Below are 14,441 nucleotides of genomic sequence, written 5' to 3'. Positions count from 1 at the left end.
CAATGTGTTTAACACCCTTCATATCCAAAAAATGAATTAATCTCATCAGTGCAGGCACCAGAACAAGACAAAACTTTGCCATGAGATAACAGAGAACATTGTGCATTAGTAGATTGGGGTATTGGGAATCAACTTCCTGAAGCAGTGATTGAAATTGACGGTGATTAAGGGCTTGCACAAGAATCCCATTGATGATGCAAACAACCCGTCCCATTACACTTTCAAGTTCAGTTCCACAAGATTGTGTACAAAATACCTCCCAATGCACAATGCAATGAAAGTTCAAAAGAAAGCTGTTCAACTGTTCTGACAAGAGTAAGGAATCCCCTGTGTTTGCCAACCATGCTAGGTGCACTGTCCATACACACTGACACAAGATTATCCAACTGTATTTCTTTCTTGATTACAAAGTTCATCACAGTTTTAAGGATGTCTTCAACCCTTGTTTGATTGTTCATTGGAAATATCTCAATCATTTTTTCATGCACAGCACTTCCACAAATATATTGTCTCAGAATACACAACTGATTAAAGTCACATACATTGGTAGTCTTGTCCAAAGCAAATGAAAAATAAGTAGCTGCACTCAAATTTTGTATTTGTTCCTTGTCCATTTGATGGCCCATTTTCACAGCTCTGTCATGAAAAGGGAGTTACTCAATTTGTGCAGTCGTGACTGTTCTTGAGATGTGTGTCTGCACGGCTGCTCCACTGATGGTGATGGGTTTTCCTAGAGCTGCAGATCAAAGCCTTGCAAAACAGTTTCCTTCGTTGGGCCATGCATGCACAAGAAGGTGCCTCATGGCATCATTTTCAAAACTTGACTCCCCCTTCAGTTCCTCATCTACACCCGAATAGCTAAGACTCAGAGAGGAGGGGAGGAAGGGAGGGTCATGGAACACCCACAGGGACACACGTCTAAAAGAAAAACCATCACTGAATGAAGTGAGTAACTTCCTTTTCTTCTTTGAGTGCTGTACCCCTGGGAGCTCCACTGCTGCTGACAATAGAGCAGTATTCTGCCTGGGCAGGGGGAGTCAGAATCACGATTTGGTGGTGGATGACAAGACCGATGTAGCCACCACTGAGTCCAATGCTAGCTGATGAAGAATCGCATAACGTTTTGTGAAATTTTGGTTGGATTACCCGTGGCATCATGGTAAATGTCTTTGATGGGGACATTGTTCACAAAGGCCAGGAAGGCCGTGGTAGCACAAGTGGATTGTGCCCGTGATGGATTCGGTAAAGGTCTGTTGCAAAGAACGTGGCATTTCTCCATGAAGGTAGATATCCACTTATCGCTGGGTTGAAATTGGTGTACACTTGGAACATTCTACAATGGAGATAAAAAGTTGCTAAGACTTGCAGAAGGACTGTGTTTTCTCTAAAAAGGCCTGTGCATGTTGAATATCCAAAATTTGTAACATCACATCCTGGGGAGTCGCATGGGGCTTCGAGTAGAAGATGGGTAACAGGTTGGGTTCATTAATGTGAAACGAAGTATAAATCTTTGGTAAAAAGGGAGGATGTGGTCTCAAAGTAACTGTGTCCTGTAAAATAATTTTTCTCCCACATTACGTGTCAGAATTTCCCAAAAGCAAAACACCGTAGCCATGCAGTGATCCATACCTTGTACAGAGCTCTCTGTGGCCTGTCTCGCCACTAGCATTGTTTTTCATAGAGGGTGGTTCCCCTCTTTGATTTGACCTACTAGGATGACCTATATGCTGGCGTCAGTTTTTTCATGCATATTTAACCCAAAGGCCCTGAGAGAAGTAGAGCGAAGTGTGGGTAATAGCCTTAGCTTATAGCTAGTTCTCTTTTAATTCATGCAGTAGAAGCACATGGTCTTAGCCTGTAAGGTGGCAGGTTCAATCCCAATCTGCCAGAAACTTGGGTTTGTTGGCTTTACACATTAAAAACTCCATGGCTGTGTCTACACTGGGCCACTTATTCCGGAAAATCAGCCGCTTTTCCGGAATAAGCTGCGAGCTGTCTACACTGGCCCTTGAATTTTTGGAAAAGCAACGATGCTCTACTGTACAAAATCAGCCGCTATTCCGGAAAAAACTATTCTGCTCCCACTCGGGCATAAGTCCTTATTCCGGAACACTGTTCCGGAAAAGGGCCAGTGTAGACAGCCCAGTAGTCTTTTCCGGAAAAGCGTGTCTACATTGGCCACAGACGCTTTTCCGGAAAAAGGGCTTTTCCGGAAAAGCAGCCTGCCAATGTAGACGCTCCTTTTCCGGAAAAACTGAAAACGGAATAGTATTCCGTTTTAAGCATTTCCGGAAATTCATGCCAGTGTAGACACAGCCCATGTCTCTCGCAGCTCTCATTCCTTTTGGCAATGCAATGTTTTACGTAACTTCAGGCTTTCACCTTCTCAATATTTAAAGTTGTGATAATTATCCAGTGCTTCCCCCACAACAATATGCAAAAAGACTGATGATTTCACTTTCTCATTTTTCTCTTTTGCCCATGTCAGCTAAATACAGTTCAGATCTCTGCTGGAATTTCTTCCAGTTCTGTGCAACATTGTGTGACAGTGGTAGACTGGATGGTGTCTGCAATACACCCATATCTGGCTTTCTTCCCTTCTTCAGCTAGTCAATCTATCATTGTGCTCTAAAATACAAACAAAAGCTTTTGTTTGGTTATCTGAGCTGCTGCTGCACCTTCCCCCTTGCCTCTGCTTTCAGTTTCAAACACAGGAATTAACCTCAGAATGACTTTGTCAGTCTCTTTCCGATTCAGCCATGGGATAGGCTTGAGGTTCATTAGACAACAACTCAGTGAGAATCAAACGTCCATTAAATACTAACTGGAGAGTGTCTGTGGTGAACTGCATAACAGAGTTAGCCTCGGGCCCTTCACTGCCTGAATCCAGACCACTCTCTGCAGAGCTCCCTAATCTTGAGGCCTGGGAAAGAGGGACTGGAGTTTGGGCCTCATCCAAGCACTCTGCTATCAGTGTATCTCTAGCCCAGCCCCAAAGCAAAGGGTGAGCGAAGGTTTCCGGGCAATTTTATTGTTTGCATCTCCTTGTGCAAAGCAGGGCTCTGAGAACCACAGAGCTGGAGCATAGCAGGCGCTAGGCATTCTGGGGCTGGTGACAACTTTTTATTTAATTTTTGAGGATTTTTTTTTCACTGAAAAGTTTTCCTGAAATCACCCTATAGTCTGACAAAACGACTCAAACCACAGCAATAACGATTTAGAATAAATTGGAAATGCAATCATTGTTTTCAGCTCTTAGTTTTACCTCCTTATTAAAAGCCACACATTTTTCATTCTAATTCTCTGTGTTTGGGATCAAGAGGAACACCACATAGTACTAATCCCAGGCCTTTCCCCTTTTTCCCCTCTTTCCCTACAGTCCCTGCTCCTCCAGTGCCTGGGAGGTAGGTCACTGCACCACCAATCCCCATGCTCCAGGTGACATGGCTGCAGCTCTGGCCAGGTGGCGTGTCTCCAGTGCCACTAGTCCCAGTGATCTGGTGCAGTCATGAGGAAGAAACAGGGAGGTTGGATAGGGGAAGGAGTCAGGCCATGACTCTGTGTTTTTGAGAGGCACAACATCCCTACCCAGCCCTCCATATAGTTTCCACACCCAATGTGGCCCTGAAGCCAAAAAGTTTGTCCACCTCTGCTCTAGATCTTCCCCAATAAGTGCTTGGGTAATTTGTTCTTAAGGTTTTCCAATCATGGAGATTCCACAACCTCCCTAGGCAAATTATTCCAAGACTTAACTACCCTGGGAGTTAGGAAGTTTTTCCTCAGTTCCGACCCATATTGTCCTGGCTGCAATTTAACCCATTGCTTCTTGTCCTACCCTTAGGCCGTGTCCAGACTCAGGGGTTCTTTCGAAAAAAGTAGCCTTTTTTCGAAAGAACTTCCCCTGCGTCCAGACTCAAGCCGCGTTCTTTCGAAATTATTTCGAAAGAACGCGGCTTTTCTTTCAATGGCGGTAAACCTCAATTTACGAGGAAGAACGCCTTCTTTCGAAAGTTCCTCTTTCGAAAGAAGGCGTTCTTCAATGTAAAGAGGCCGTCTTCGAAAGAGAGCATCCAGACTCGCTGGGTGCTCTCTTTCGAAAAAGCGGATTTCTCTTTCGAAAGATCCGCCTGCAGTCTAGACGCGATCTTTCGAAAGAGGCTCTTTCGAAAGAAGCCTGCAGTCTAGACATAGCCCTAGAGATTAAGGAGAAAACTTCTTTCTGCTCCTCCTAGTAACAACCTGGTATGTATTTAAAACTGTTATCAGTTCCTTCTGAGTCTCCTCTTCTCCACATTATGCAAAATTAGTCCATTCAACCTTCCCTCATAGCTCATGTTTTCTAGACCTATAATCACTTTTATTGCTCTTCTCTGGACCTTCTCCCATTTGTCCACATCTTCCCTGAAATGTGGCACCAGAACTGGACACAATACTTTAGTTGAGGCCTTGTCAGTAGAGAATGGATTGGAAGATTTACTTCTTGCATCTTGATTACAACACTCGGAGTAATACACCCCCAAATTATATGACACTTTGCATTTGTCCTTATTAAACATCATCCTATTTACCTCAGACCATTTCTCCAGTTTGTCCAGATCATTTGAATCACGATCCTATCCTACAAAACACTTGCCAACCCTCCAAGCTTGGTATTCCCCTGAACATTTAGACATGTTCTCTCAATGCAATTATTTCAATCATTGTTGAAGTTATTGAAGAGAATCAGACCCAGTATTGATCCCTTAACATAACCTTACAGCTTGACTGTGAACCAATGAAAACTACACTCTTGGAATGTTTTTCCAACCAAGTATGCACCTACCTTATAGTAGCTCCGTGTAGGTTGTAATTCCCGAGTTTGTTAATAAGAAGGTCATGCAAGACATTACCAAAATACCACTCCCTGTCATCCGTAAGTCTTTCCGTAAGCCTTGTTACTCTGCCGAAGAAAGTTATCCAATTGGTTTGACATGTTCTTTAAAAATCCATGCTGTCACTTATCACATTACCTTCTAGGTATTTGCAGATTGATTGCTTAATCAATCAAAGTCCCACCCCATTCTTGGTCTTCCTCCTGCTTTTAAGCTGCAATTCTCAAACGTTGGGTCCCTACCCCTGGGGGATCATGAGCAACTTAGAGGGGAGTCGCAGTATCACAAAGTTTGAGAACCCCTGTTCTAAAGCATTTGTAGAACTTTTCTTATTACTCTTTGTGTCTCTAGCTAATTTTATTTTATTTTGTGCTTTGGTCTTTCTAATTTTGTCCCTGCATACTTGCTTCAATTGTTTATATTCACCCTCTCTCATTTAATTTAGTTTCCATTTTTTGTAGGACTCTGTTTTGAGGCCCAGCGCTAGTAAGATGTCCTAGTTAAGTCACAGTGGTCGCCTGCCATACGTTCTATCTTTCCTTCATAGAGGGATAGTTTGCTCTTGTGCCCTTAATAATGTCTCACATCACCTCTCTTGAGTTGTTTTTCATCTTGCCTTCTTCCATGGGATCTAATCTACCCTGAGTTTGTTAAATCAGCCTTCTTGAAATTCATGATCTTCACTGTTGTTTTCCCCTTTGCCTATTCCATAGAATCATGACCTAGAATCATAGAATCATAGAGCTGGAAGAGACCTCAGGAGGTCCTCAAGTCCAGCCCCCTGCTCAAGGCAGGACCAATCCCAAGTAAATAACCTCTGCAATTTCATGATCACACAAGCTGCCTTCCACTTTCAAATTCATAGCAAGTTCCCCCCAAAATGACATCTAGAAAAGCCTCCCTTTCGTAGCTTTCTCTGCCTTCTGAAATAATACATTGTCTCCCATACATTCCATGAACTTATTAGAAAATCTGTGCCCTTCCTACAGCTGAACAGTTTCTGAGCTCCAGACCCACAATAGAAACCAACACAATAATATCCAGAACAGGTCTTAAGCATCAAGAGTTCCCTAGCTAATCAAAAGAGTGTAGAGCTGTTCCCATGCCAGGCGGCAGTGCGGGAAAAACATGGGGGCCCTGGAGAGGACAGGTTGACATTCCAGGCTGCCATGACTGGCAGAGTGTGAGCTGCTGGCTTGAAGCACTGCTGGGTCTGACAGGCGATACGGAGTCTACACCCACACATCCCTCAGGCACAGACCAGGCCAGTGTGCTCAGTGCCCAGTGCTGTGCATGTCCCACCAGACATGGCTTGGAAGGTCTGAGCCCAGCTAGGCTCAGCTCCACCCAGTGCCAGGCTGAGAGCTCGGTGGGGCAGGGACGGTCTCTCACTGTCTGAATGTGCAACACCCAGCACAGTGGGGTTCTGAGATCTGTCTGGGTCTGTGCAGTGCCCAGAATAGTGGAGGCTAATTACCGCTGGAGTCTCTGCAACTCTTGGCAAAATGGGGACCCCTTTGCTGGGGCCTGTAGGTTCAACTATAACACACATAATAACAGCCAGTGAAGTGAAGCCCCCCATACACTTCTGGCCTGGCAGTTCCTCTTCCTAGGAGCCTCAGTGGAGCAGGGTGTGGCAGGGCTATGCAGCCCTTTTCAAACAGAACCAAATCACCTGTGTGCCCCATCCCACTATTCAGGGAAAGGCTCCTGAGTAACCCAGCTGTCCACACTGTGCAGAGGATAAAGGACTGAGAAGTGACTCACACCCACCATCAAGGGGGTGGGAGGTGGGAATGGGCCATGCAGGGGAAAAGTGCTCCAAGTGGAGCAGGATTGTGAACAGCCCCCAAGACTGAAAGAACCAGGGGTAATAACAGGGAGGAACCTACCTTAAGGACTCAGCATCTCCCAGGAAATGCCAGGCAGCGAACCAGGGGCCCCAATCCCACACCAAGCACCCATGAAACTGAATGGATGTTCTCGGGCTGATGGGGAAATGGATCCCGGAGCTGTGTGAACTCTGACCGGGGAAAGTGAAAGCACCAGAGTGTCTGTCACACGTTAGCCTGGCAGAGAGAGGTTCTGGCCAGGAGCCAGAGCTGGTGTTCAGTTACTTGTGGAGACCTGGGGGGCAGGGAGGAATTTGTACACTAAAAGGTTTTGGTTCATCCTCCCATGCCCAAGGAGGCCCACGGAAGGTCAGTTCTGAGCACTGTTACACCCTCCCCTGGATCCACACACCCCTGTCAGCCAAGGGAGGCCAGATGCCTGTTTTTCTATAGGAAAGTGAGTCAAAAAGGGACCTAAAAATGTGTGGTCTGATCAGCTAACCAGACCCCAAAAGTCCAGCTACTGCAGGCAGGGGAGGCACTAGAACATGACCTGCAGCAGCCCCTGCTTATCTGGAGACACTTAGGTAACTGATTCCTCTCCCCATTTCTGTCTAGATGAAGAAGTTACTCACCTTGGTGCAGCAACGATGGTTCTTCGAGATGTATGTCCCCGTGGGTACTTTACTCCTTTACGCCTTAGCAGTGGTTGGTGCTAAGAGGTCATGTGACACTCCCCTCCCCCAAATGGTAGGGTCTGACCAGGTAATTTTCCATGTAAGGGAGGAGTGTAGAAACAGAATTCCTGCCAAAAGTGGAATCTATCCAATAATGGAAAGGTTGCAGTTTCTTGGTCTTTGGGTAGCGTGGCTCTCCCAAGAGGATAACTAAAGACCCCAGAGAAAAGGGGACTTCCCTGGTTTTGAGGCTTAGATGGAATAAGAACAAGTTTCGAGTAAGTTTGTACTAAGGTTTTATTGTTAGAATTAGCTGTGCCATTTTTGTTATGTTACATTTGTAATCTACTTTGCTCTGACTGTTTTCACTTGCAGCCACTTGAATCCCACTGCTTGTACTGAGTAAAAGTACGGCTCAGTCCCCAAGCAGTGACTTACTATTCCATGTACTAGCCTTGAGCCCAAGGGCTTGTACAGGAATAGTTAATGGACTGGGGCTCCCTGTATCTCTATTAGCCCCTGGGGGAAATGTTAGGGAGCTCCAGCCGGCCTACACCAGTGTGAGGAAGCGCAGCTCACACTCCGGGGCAGGACCCCACTCCAGTCGCTATTACGACACGCAGACCCTGGAATGCCACACAGAGCACACCGGCATCCCTGAAGGCTTGAGACAGCACCCATTCCTGGGGATGGCGCTGCCAGGCACAGGTGTGTGTGTGGCCCCAATGGAAGCCCAGGCAGCTTCAGCCCATGGGATCCCATTGTAGGGTCCATTTCCCTTGCCTGTTTGTCCATGGGATGGGGAGTGGGGCCAGAAGCATGGACCCCTGGGGACCCTGAGCTCCAGTAAGGAAGATCCTGCTGTCCAGGCCACACATGCCCTTGCTCCCTGGCCATCACTGTCATCTGACCCAAGAACTGTTGCTCTCAGCTCACTGATGAGGGCAAAGTCTTTGGGGCAGTTTCTCCAGGGATATCTGAGAACTTCTCCTTATTCTCCCTACGCAGACCAGCCATGACTGTAGGGCGATCACCAGCAGCTCAGCAAGCTACCTAATGCCAGGGGAGCCGCAGGTGTCAGAGGGTCCAGGAGGGCCTGATGAGGGAGCCAGTGTTCGTCCTGCAGGACGTGAAGCAGACACTGAGCCACAAGGTCCGGGGTGATGCCCAGTGGTGGGCTCAGATGTGGACAGAGCTGCTGCAGCAGGGCCGCAACATGTGTGAAACTGTCCAGGCGATCATGATATACCTGCTCCAGTCCCAGTCCCTGCTCCAGTCCCCGCTTCCCCTCCCATGCCTGACCCCTCCCTAGGCTCCCCTCCTGTGTATCCCTCTGTCCTCCCAGGATCCCTCACTCCTGAGGTCAATGAGTTCCCCGGACATGAGGTAGAAGACGAACCGGAGCAACACGCCAGTCTCAACCCCAGCTCTGAGCCTCTCCTCCCCTCTCGAAGGTTTTCAGCCCCCCTCCTGCCCAGTTACTTCTATCCCAAATACATAAGCAAAGAGTTCTTCCAGCCCCCCTCCCCCCACAACTAAACAGTTGGTTTTATTGGGACTGCAGGGAAGAGGGTTGGAGGGGGGAAGGGAGGGGCTGTTGCAGGAAAAGCAGAGAGAGGCAAAGAACAGGCCCCTAATAGGGAGGCCCTTGAGAGAGTTACTGAGGTTTTTCAGAGAAACTATCCCTCAGGGCATCCCGGGTACACACACCCCCAGCACCCCAAGCCCACCACCTCCAGCATCCCCATCCCCCCCTTTCCCTAGGGTCTCCCATTCTAGTACTCCTCCCACCCCATGGACTGCAGCCTGAGACACCATACCTGCACGAGGAGGGCCCCGACAGTCAACTTTCCTATGCCAAACTGGTTGCCCATGGACTGGTAACTGTGTACGTCTACACTACAGCACTAATTCGAACTAACTTAATTCGGATTAGTTAATTCGAACTAAGCTAATTCGAACTAGTGCATCTAGACCTAAAAACGAGTTCGCATTAGCGTTTTGCTAATTCGAACTAGCATGTCCACATTGAGTGGACCCTGAACCGAGGTTAAGGATGGCCGGAAGCAGTGCCGGCAGGGCATCAGGTTAGGACTTAGAGCGTGGAGCTGCTGTCTCAGGCTAGCCGAGGGCTGTGATTAAAGGGACCCGACCCTCACCCCGGACAGACAGTTCTCAGGGGTGCCCTGCTCGCTTGTCTAACTCGATGAGGGACAGCAAAGCACAGACCTTGTGTCACACTTACGGGCCGGCTGCTCCTCTGTGCCTGCTCTGAGTGACCCCTCAGGCCTTCCCCGCTCTCCGGGCATGTGCTGCTCAGCCTGGGCAATGAGTTCTATGGCCCAGTGGTGCCTGGGCCCCAGGAACATTCCTGACTCAGGGCTCAGCTCCAGCAAAGTTTGGGCCTGGATCTCCACCCTGGCCCTGTCTGCTGCCTCCACATGAACCCTCGCCTCTCCTCCCTCCCTCCCCATGCACCCCATGGCCCTGCCTGCCATGCCCAGCTGTTTTAAAATGGCCTGGGGACTCTGCTGCCACCACCAGCAATACAGCAGGGCTACAGCGGCTTCCTCTAGCTTGATCTGTGCAGCTGCTGGTATGTCCCTACGGCCCAGGGGGAGAGGAGGGCTCCTCACTATGTGCTGCTCCTGCCCGAGTGCCCCTATGGCCAGTGGGAGCTGTGGGGACAGTGGTCCCTACAGGGGCAGCATACAGAGACCCCAGAGGTAACCCTCTTTAGGAGCTGTTAGCAGAGGGGTTGCCCTAGATAAATACCATGCACCCACCCCCTAACCTCACCCCCCACACCACCCCAGAGTCTGCACTCACTTCCCTGTCCCCTCCCACATCCATACTCCCTCCCGCGCCCCCGTCCTTCACATCCCCTTCCACTCCCAAACTCCTTCCCAGAGCCTGCACCCCTCACCCCCTCCTGCACCCCCAGCTCCTTCTCAGAGCCTGAAGGGAGGGGAGGGGCCAGGGAGACTCTGTGGGGCACAGATGGCTCCAGCCCCAGAGGACAAGGCTGGGGCAGGACAGGCTGCCTAGGTCTGGGGATGCAGGAGACGTGTGGGGACCCCTTGGCTGTGTGGAGCCCTATTCTCTGGCTGGGCCTGGCACCTTCCACTGAGCTCAAACAAGCCTTTGGGTAGAAAGGGGTTTGATTCACTGCAGTCACGGCTGGTCAGAGCTCGCAGCAGGTGCTATGAAGTCCAGTCAGACCTGCAGGGGTCAGTATGGCCAGCAGGGGCAGCACATTTTGCAGAAAATTTGGTGGCACCCAGAATGCCCAGAGTCCTTCCCTCCCCCCCACGCAAACACCTTCCCCTCCACCTGCTTAAAGCGCTGAGTTTGGGTGGGGGAGGGGTGCAGGATCTGCGAGGAGGTTTGGCTGCAGGAGGGAAGGAGGGGACAGGTTCTGGAAAGGACTGTCACTGTAGCTGCAGGGTCTCCGTTCCCTGCTGTGTCCTGGTGCCTAGGATGGGTGGCTCAGCAGGGGCTAGAGGAGATGTCAGAGCAGCTGGCTCTGCAGCCTTTTTTTGTCTTGAAGTATTTGCTGGGACAGGGGGCAGGTGGGGGGGAAACCACTGTTCAAATTAACCCCTTGTGGTCATGCAGTGACCCCCACATGGTCAGACAAGCAACAAAGCTCAGAGGTTATTACAGGGCATCTCCAAACATATGACACCTGATCCAGTGATTCTCATTTGTTCCCCCAATACCCACCTACCCCCAGGGCATCCAGAGTCCCGCCTGCACAGGGAACCCCACTGCTGTGCAACAGGGAGGTGAAATGTCCAAGGCACCAAGGCTGCCTGGTCTGCACTGGGATCTGACAGTGAGAGCGAGGCCTGGCCCAGCCAGCTCATCACACACACACCTTTTACTGAGCACAGACCCAGCATTGGTGGGCAGTACGACCTGGGACCCCCTGCTCCTTGTTTACTTCTGGGTGCCATCATGGTCTGCAATTAACCAAGAGCCAGGCCCTAGGGTTTCAATGCCGCACCCCCAGCAGTAAGGCCAGACACAGAGCACGGAGTCATGGGGGGTCACACATTACAACTCCACACCAGGCAAAGGCTAGAGACGTATGTTTTATTTCTTTTAAAGTAGAGCTGAGAGTCTCCCCCAGTCTCAGGACTCCAGGAGCTGGGGCTTTAAGGGAGCAGCAAACACCATGAGACTTGGCAGCGCTGCAACTGGCAGCCTGATCTCCTCCTGTATCTCCCCCCCCCCCATTACAATTTCCAACAGTGTCTGAACTTCCCCAAGTCCTTGTTCCATGAGAAGCTTCTGCAGCATCGTCCCTGCTCCCGGCGAGCAGTGAGCCCAGCCAGAGCCCCAGGGCGGTTAGGGGAATAGACTCAGCCCTAGGGGTGCTCCTCAGTGTCTGAGGCTGGCAGGAGCAGCGTGTGTGTGTGTCTCTGCATTGGGAGTGAGTTAGGGCCATTATGAAAGACACCCCCTTTCCACATCCCCACGCGGTGTGTATGGAATTTCCCCATTTTACAGACACACTAACACAGTTCCCTCCAATCAGCACAGACCGATGTATGTGGGGTTCAGTTCTAAGTATCACAAGTCAGTGTGTGGGGGGAGGGTCCTTTGAGCTCACGGAGGAGGAAACATCAGGAACATCCCCATGTCTCCTCTGCTTTCCCTTTAGGGGAGATTCCTTCCCAGGTACTGTGGTTTGGGTCTGATTCCTTACTCGTTGCTGGAGAATCGGCTCAGAGATGTCCTGTGGAGCTGAGTTTGAAAATGTCATGTTTCTTTGCATGGCTCCCTTTGCTTCCCAAGGGGGGAGGGGCTCAGACCTGGAGGTTTGGGAGGTTCCTATCCCCCCTTCTGGCTGGGGTGTGTTTCCAGCTGTGGCTGCTCCTGCTTTGCTTGATCCACCTTCTCCACTTACACTGGTGGCAGCAGCTTTCGGGTGTTTTCTCTCTCAGATGCCCTGAGATGGTTTTTCCCACTTGCTTGTTTCCAGGGACACGGGAAGACACAGGCACTGGGACTGTTTCTCCTGTGGCAGGTGGCCCCGTGTTGTTTCCTGCTCCTCCCACATTTCTGGCACCAGAGGCTCTGGGGGATCCCTGACTAAGTGTCTTAATTTCTGGGGACATGATTGTCACTGGGAACAATCTCTCAGAACTTTCCACATGAATCTTCAGGCTAAGGGTAATTGAACTGACACTGTAAAACAAGAGACTCCCCCTGTCTACATCCAGAAACACCCCAACCACAGCTGGGGTCACAGCCCAGCTCTGGATCACAGTATCGGCTTTACGGGGGTGATACCACACCTCCAATCTCCTAAAAGCCCACAACCCTCCTTGGGAAAACCCTCCAGCCCCCCATGACTCAGTGTGCCCCTCACAGGCTCACTCAGAATCCTGAGCTCCCAGGATAGTGCCACCTAGAAACCCCACCCTGCCCACCATGATGCCTGTTGGCAACAAACCCCTCCTTCCCCACAGCGACAAGGGAACTGGAGGGGCCAGCTGAACTAGTGGAAGGGGATTCCTGCTGGACTGTTCTGCAATCCACAGACATGGCGAGTCCAAGGTGTTCGCATTCTGGATCCAGGGTGATGGGAACTGGGGAGAAAAACCGAATTAATTTCCATTAGCCAAAGCTTACTGGGAATGTTACCTCCTCCTATTTCTGTGCCGGGCAATCACCGTGTGGTGTCATTGGCATAAATGGGCGTCTCTGGGCTCAGTGGCTGGAAGGAACTTATTTGAGGAAGGGCCCCATGGGCCTGGGTGGCCCTGGATTTACTGCCCACCCCTCCATTCCTAATGGAAAAAAGTGGCTGATGGGCTCCAGAAAGTGCACAGCACAGAGCCCTTACAGAGCAGGGGAAGCCCAGACCTAGCCTAGAAGGGGAAATCAGGCCAGGAAAGAGGAGCTGAGGGCTGGGCTAGCAGGGAAGCTGTGCGTGGGGACTGAGGGATGCAATGGAGCTGGGGCTGGGGGAGCACCCTGGGTCTAGGCTAGCCAAGGGCTGCAGGCAGGACTCCAGGCAGTGGGAGGACAGGCTGTGCAGAGGACCCCATGCAGAGCCCTGGGCAGCACTAAGCAAGGCAAAGCAGCTGATACCTGGCCGGTGGGATCTGGCTTTCAGGGGGCCTGTGGCTGCCTCGGAGTTTCCTGAAGTTGCAAGGCTGGCAGAGCCTAATTCCACCTCTATATGCAGGGCAGGATTGAGAGTCTCAGGCAGGTCTCTGGGGACAGTGAGCTCAGGGCTGGGATAGCAGGGTGCTGCTGGTGGGGGACGACGGGCAACAGCAGAACTGAGTGCACATGGGGATCCCAGCTCAGGGGCAGTAGGGGTCAGAATTCAGACAGTCCCAGAATTGCTGTAGAAGTTTTCCCAGCCCCTCTCTATTCCCCACTGATCAATGGGCATTAAATGCACTCGGTGTCATTGAGGATGATACTGAAATGTGAGCTGCCAACCCTGCAGTGTGTGAATATTTCCAGAGCAGAGGGGGATGATCACAAAGTCCATACATGGTGTGGGGATTTTGCTATCGCATTAGAGCATGAAAGCAGAGACACGTTTACCAGCCATTATCCAGGTACCTGATTTCAGCCGCTTGATCTCATTCTCCTGAGATTCTGAAATGGGAAGATAACAGACTGAGATGCAGAATCGTGCTGGGTGAGGCCCCGAACCTCACAGTGATTATGGTTAGTTACAGACACCCACAGCCAGAATCCCATCGTCAGAGCAGGAGCCAGCAGCCTGCTAGGATATTGCCGGTTGGCAGTTAGTGATACGCGCCAACACACTGGTGCCCTGGGATCAAACCGTGTTAGCCAACGTGAATCTGGATCCCAACACAGCTCTGACATTCCCAGCCCTTCCATCCCAGAGGAAATCCTTGTCTGCATTTCTGACAACCCTTTGGGGTGCCCATGCTCTGTCCTACAGGGCTAACTAGAGGATGGGGGTGCAGACGATTGGGGCTCACATCTGACATCTGGCCTTGGTAATAAAGCAAGGAAACGTGAGCCATGTTCTAGCAGTGGCCCAGCAGCACCTGCGCTGC

General features: G+C 50.5%; 1 protein-coding gene and 1 pseudogene across 3 annotated transcripts in view; both read right to left on the bottom strand.

The window, feature by feature from the left end:
* LOC149523349 (butyrophilin subfamily 2 member A1-like) overlaps positions 1 to 6,894 on the bottom strand; it is a 55,627-nt pseudogene extending 48,733 nt beyond the window's left edge. Inside the window, exons 1-2 of the transcript XR_016347162.1 lie at positions 6,764 to 6,894; positions 4,823 to 4,939 (exon numbers count right to left, since the gene is read on the bottom strand). The product of XR_016347162.1 is annotated as a butyrophilin subfamily 2 member A1-like (transcript). The remainder of the gene's footprint in view (positions 1 to 4,822; positions 4,940 to 6,763) is intronic.
* Positions 6,895 to 11,470: 4,576 nt separating this feature from the next.
* Positions 11,471 to 14,441, bottom strand: part of LOC102454964 (uncharacterized) — a 112,955-nt gene continuing 109,984 nt past the window's right edge. For both annotated transcript variants that reach the window (XM_089770039.1, XM_089770040.1), the window contains 2 exons: positions 13,972 to 14,007; positions 11,471 to 12,980 (listed from right to left, as the gene is read on the bottom strand). In XM_089770039.1, the coding sequence (XP_089626165.1) occupies positions 12,769 to 12,980; positions 13,972 to 14,007 (248 nt within the window). In that variant the 3' untranslated portion in view covers positions 11,471 to 12,768. The remainder of the gene's footprint in view (positions 12,981 to 13,971; positions 14,008 to 14,441) is intronic.

This window comes from Pelodiscus sinensis, chromosome 18, assembly GCF_052426305.1.
Source record: "Pelodiscus sinensis isolate ZL-2025 chromosome 18, ASM5242630v1, whole genome shotgun sequence".
Taxonomy (NCBI): Eukaryota; Metazoa; Chordata; order Testudines; family Trionychidae; genus Pelodiscus; species Pelodiscus sinensis.
The sequence above is the reverse complement of the archived record's forward strand: the minus strand, read 5'-3'. Positions and strand labels throughout refer to the sequence as shown.